Source organism: Octopus bimaculoides, chromosome 22 (genome assembly GCF_001194135.2).
Source record: "Octopus bimaculoides isolate UCB-OBI-ISO-001 chromosome 22, ASM119413v2, whole genome shotgun sequence".
Taxonomy (NCBI): domain Eukaryota; kingdom Metazoa; phylum Mollusca; class Cephalopoda; order Octopoda; family Octopodidae; genus Octopus; species Octopus bimaculoides.
In genome coordinates, this window is record NC_069002.1 from 12,677,903 (window position 1) to 12,683,673 (window position 5,771).

Below are 5,771 nucleotides of genomic sequence, written 5' to 3' on the forward strand. Positions count from 1 at the left end.
TTCCGTCACCATTTCAATTTTACCGGTTTCGACAGCCTCTGTACGATACACTACTGTCCTCAGAATTTTATTTTCTTTAGTCTCTTTTGGGGGACACAATTTGTACGAGTCTCCCTCAACTTCTATCAAATTCCTGCTTCTGGTCACCAGCTCACGTGAAATGCAACCATAATAATTTCACAATTATTCACCGAGACAGTTTTCACAAAGTAACACAACAGTATTCACAATAATTCACAATAATTCACAGAGCCGTTATACCGCTAAGCAGTTCGCCCGGCGTGCTAACAAGAATATCAACAGAAGAAATAAAAAACAAAAATAATGTGAATAAAAACACTAAGATCTCGAAATTAGAAAATACAAATTTATTTTTTCCATTTAATATTATATAATTCATCCAAAAGTTAAGTTTCAAAAATTAAAATGTCCTTTCTTTGAAATTAGAATTTGACCAAAAATAGAAATATGTTTATATTTTTTTTCATTTTCTGTGTTTGTATGTATGCACATATATGTCTTGTCAAATCTGAATAAAAAATATTAGAAACTTGGGCCAATCTATGACAAATGAAATTTAATACCTCCAAATCTGTCATGGGAACAATTGGCCTTAGAAACCATAACTGGTCCCATTAGATCAGAACCAGAAATGGTAAGACCCCGTCCGAGTAACATATGGTAATTAAGTAGTCAAAATGAAAGCACATCCAAGATGAGAATGGTATCATAGAAAGTATACCTTATCTTCATGTGTTTGTGTATATACAATACACACACACACAGAGAGATTATATCTACATATATCGTCTTTATTTTAGCATTCACTTTTCCATTGCTAATAGCAAATTTTATCTAGCTGGTCAGCTAATTGCAACATCAGCGATTTCACAGTCACAATTTTTCCAAATCCTGGCTGCTGGACTATTTTCATCTGCTTCTGATATATTTCTGTGCTTTTTAACACTACACGTCTATAAGAGATGCTTTTTGAGACAAATACTGCTTCTGTCAGCTTTAACAAGTACATGAGTGTGTATACACACACACACATATATACATTAAATTAATAATTATATACATATACGTATATAATTAGATTAAGAGAGCAAGGTCGAAAAAAATGACCTATGTCTAAAATGCTTGAATGCCAAGGCATTCAGATACTACTGCAAAACTCCAAAAATATACATGGATTGTAGGCGAGCAAGTGAAAAAACATTAAAAAGATTTCACATTTTTTCACTTGCTCATCTACAATCCATGTATATTTTTGAAGTTTTTTGGTAGTATCTGAATGCCTTGGCATTCAACCATGCTGGACATAGGTCATTTTTTTAAACTCTTGCTCCCTTAATGTGCTTCCACTGCTTTGATTGTTCTTTGGTTTCAGGCTGGTAGTGATGGACCCAACTTTCGTCCATAGTAATGAAACGAGCAAGAAAATTCTCTTCATCAGCTTCAAACAGTTCCAGATTGCTCATGGACAAAGTGCACCTGGTGCGTTTCTGTTCAGGAGTCAAAAGGCAAGGGACCTACCTTGCAGATACCTTTGAGAACCCAAGTTTTTTTCTCACAATGTTGTCTGCTCTTTCATTTGAGATGCCCAGTCTCTCGGCTATCTGACGACATATTCGGTGATCTTGCATTATCATACCAAGAGCAAGGTCATATACTCTTTTACGTGTTTCAGTCATTTGACTGTGGCCATGCTGGAGCACCACCTTTAGTCGAGCAAATCGACCTCAGCACTTATTCTTTGTAAGCCTAGTACTTATTCTATCAATCTCTTTTGCCAAACCATTAAGTTACGGGGACGTAAACACACCAGCATAGGTTGCCAAGCGATGTTGGGAAGACAAACACAGACACACAAACACACACACACACACACACACACACATATACATACATATATATGACAGGCTTCTTTTAGTTTCTGTCTACCAAATCCACTCACAAGGCTTTGGTCAGCCCGAAGCTATAGTAGAAGACACTTGCCCAAGGTGCTACGCAGTGGGAATGAACCCGGAACCATGTGGTTGGTAAGCAAGCTACTTACCACACAGCCACTCCAGCACCTATGTGTATATTATTATTAATTTAATGTATAAATTACCTATAAATTTTTATTGCATGCTGACTACCTGATTTTAACATGATTTTATCCTTATGTTGTGAGAGAGAGAGAGATGGATGGACAGACAAATACATCAAATTTATTCATCAAGGTTTGTAATTTTAAACACCCATGCCCAGTCACACGGTAAGCTTGATATAGGGAGGTCTGGTAGGTCAATTTTAAGCCCAGTCATAGAATAGTAACTGTATGTAAATGTATTTGGATAACCAAGCATGCGGACAACTGTGGCTGAGGTTGGTTTTGCAGCTCCAAGGATGAGCATGTTATTGTTTGGCCAAAACAACGTAGTAGCATACACGACTTTTGTGTTGTTCTCCATTTTACTGGTGTACCTGGAGGAGAGAGAAATAGCAAAACAAGAAAAACATTGAAGTTAAGCAAGGAATAAAAACATCTTCGCCTTTTTCACAGATAGAAATTATTGTGGCCTCTATGACATTTTTAATTAATTTCTTCATAAATGTTGTGCCATTGCACAGCTTTGGTTGAGAAAAGTTCTGCAGAGGCATGATCAGAGTGCTTATTTTCAATCAAAGGCATTGAGGAGGTGCTCCTTGTGGCTCCAATGAGTTTAAGAACTCAACCAGGTAAGTGACAATTTCTGAGTCATCAACAACAGAAGTTATAGATTTGTAAGTATGTTCATCTCCTGGTGAAACTTTCTTGAATCTATCATTTAAATTATTCACGGTAATGTTCTTTGGTGCCAAAATTTTATTTAGTTATCTCCCTTAGACCCTTCTTTTATTTGAGAACCGTGATATGTACGTGTTGGAAAAGGGCCAGCAGCTCCCTTTGGAGGGGTGCTAGAGACTTGGGACCACATCTGTTGTCTTCGGCATAAAATTTTACACAAGAATTAGCTTTTAGTTTTTATATAGATGTTGGGGCCTTTCTTACTATAGATGGACACACACACACACACATGTTCATTTTTATTATATAGATATATAATAGAGAGAGTGAGAGAAAGATAGAGAGTGAGAAAAAGAGAGAGAGAGAAACAGACAGACAGATAAGATAAATATGTAGGTGTGTGTGTGTGTGTGTAAAATAATTATAAAAGTAGGTCTACTCTGAAAAACTAACCTGGGTCTGAGCAAGGACTTACACTTAAACATGCATGTATGCAGACACTCATGCACATTGATGTGCACATATGCACCTTCAAGATCTCTCTCTCCCTCACACACACACACACACACACACACACACATATATATATATATATAATATTAAGGAAAAAAATCCAAATTTACAGGCAAAAACTCAATTAAATTCAATTCATAAAAATTAAAATTAAATTAAGTTTCACAGTATAAAATATATATAAATATATAGTTTTAGGGAAAAGAACCAAGGTTCATGAACTCATCGATGAAAATCCACTATCACATATAGAAAAATTAATAAGTAAAAGCACAATAAATAAGTATAATATAATACAATTATATTTCTTGGCTCTTTTCCCTAAAACTATATATTTATATATAAACTGACACAGAAATATCCTCTATGCATGCATATACACACACATGCGTAGACATGCAGAAACCTACAAGCACACTCATGAAGGTGCAAGGTTCAGTGGTTAAAAGCATCGGGCTCACAATCATGAGGTTATGAGTTTAATTCTCAGATCAAACTTTCTGTTGTGTTTTTGAGCATAACACTTTATTTCGTGTTGTTCTAGTCCACTCAGCTGTAGAAATAAGTTGCAACAACACTGGTGCCAAACTATATCAGCCTTTGCCTTTCCTTTGGATAACATTAGCGGTGTGAAGAGGGGAGGCCAATATGCATGGAGCACTGCTGGTTTTCCATAAAAGACCTTGCCTGGATTTGTACCTTGAAGGGTAACCTTCTAGGTGCAACCCCATGGTGATTCATAACCAAAGGGAGTCGTTACCCTTTTATATGCACACTCATACACATATACACACATAGAGACATAGTAAAGTATTTGTGAAGTAATCCAAGCAATGGAGTTGCTACATTGATGATTGATGTTCTAGAAATAGTAGCCAAATGTTTCTACTGTCTTATAAAAAATGAAGGTCACATTAGTAAATGTTTTTCAAGGTACACAATGTCAGCTAAATGATGCCTAAACAGCAACAAGAATAACAACATCTAAAATATTTCAGACAAATGAAGATAATGAAAGGAAGTATTCTTACCAAACTTTCTTTGTATACGTGTCATTCTGGTGGGTCCAAGGTTTGCTGGCATAGATGGCCTCTCCATTGACTTTGAGCCATTGACCAACTTGGAGCAATCTTTCTTCAAACAGTGGATCAATACGTCCATCGTGGGTGGGTCCAACGTTCATTAGAAGGTTTCCTCCGCAACTAAGAATAAATTAGATTGGCATATCTCATGTGAGTATGAGAAAGTAGATGTTAAAATGATGGAAACTGAAAGACGCCTGTTATATATATGTATATATATGTATGTATGTATGTATATATACACAACAGGCTGCTTTCTGTTTCCATCTACCAAATCCACTCACAAAGCTTTGGTCAGCCCGAGGGTATAGTAGAAGAAACTTGCCCAAGGTTCCATGCAGTGGGACTGAACCCAGAACCATGTGGTTGGGAAGCAAGCTTCTTACCACACAGCCATACCTGCGCTCTATAAAACGTTTCTAAAATTTTTCTGGAATAAATGAATCACAAACTCAAATTCAGTGTAAAAAAGTACATTATATACAAAATTTGAAAATTTTCACTTGATTTTAAAATTTCAAAATCTGTGACAGTAACAGAAAATATCTATTTGTCTATTTCTTTCATTTTTCGCTTTTCTCATGGTAAACTTTTCGCCTCTCTATATATATTTACCACACTCTCTCTCACTCTCTATAAAAGTATATAGCTCATCCTGAGTGTGTGTGTATTCATGTGTGTAAAGAATTTCATTAGGCAACAAAGTGATCTTTAAAAGGTATGTAAAAAATAATTTATTTTAATAGTATACTCTTCAGTTAGTAAATATGATTATTCTTACACACATACACACACACACACAGAGGCTCACTTAGTACAGGGTGGGGATTAAAAATTTAGATTACAAAATGTTTTTTCTGGTTGCTTAAATCTCAGCAATGGACCACTACCACATCATTCCATAAAATGTGTCTATGGGGAGAAAAATATTGAAAAACATCAACGCATGTCAGAGAAACAAAACAAATGAGTAAGGTTGCAGGTGGCCCTGGGATGTGCTAGAAACAACAGCTAAATCTCCTTTAAAATAACACACCTTTCCATCTGAAAATTATTTTCAAATTATAAAAAGAAATAAATTGCAGACTGTTCATATTTTAAAATTGTGATTTTTAAAAAAACCCAAAATTTTAGGATTTAGGGATGGGGCATAAAAATTTTTTTTTTAATTTCACTATTGATTTTAAATTACATTTCATTTTCTGTTTGAAAATAAAGGAAGTGGGGATCATAATTGTGATAGCCAATTTCCAAAATTCTTCAAGGCTTTCTCCCACTGATTTAAGTGCTGTGCAGTGCAAAACAAAATTGGTCACAATCAGTACTGAGTGGAGGAAGGGATTTGGAAAATTCAGGAATTTTCAAAAAAAATTTTTTTTTACCGTAAAGGCATCTCT

At 35.3% G+C, this 5,771-nt stretch overlaps 1 protein-coding gene across 1 annotated transcript in view; it reads right to left on the minus strand.

Annotated features, from left to right (window-relative positions):
- Nucleotides 1-353: 353 nt before the first annotated feature.
- The window catches only part of LOC106878250 (alpha-L-fucosidase-like), a 9,294-nt gene continuing 3,876 nt past the window's right edge, over nucleotides 354-5,771 (minus strand). The window contains exons 4-5 of the mRNA XM_014927423.2: nucleotides 4,324-4,494; nucleotides 354-2,475 (exon numbers count right to left, since the gene is read on the minus strand). Of these exons, the coding sequence (XP_014782909.1) occupies nucleotides 2,220-2,475; nucleotides 4,324-4,494 (427 nt within the window). The 3' untranslated portion in view covers nucleotides 354-2,219. The remainder of the gene's footprint in view (nucleotides 2,476-4,323; nucleotides 4,495-5,771) is intronic.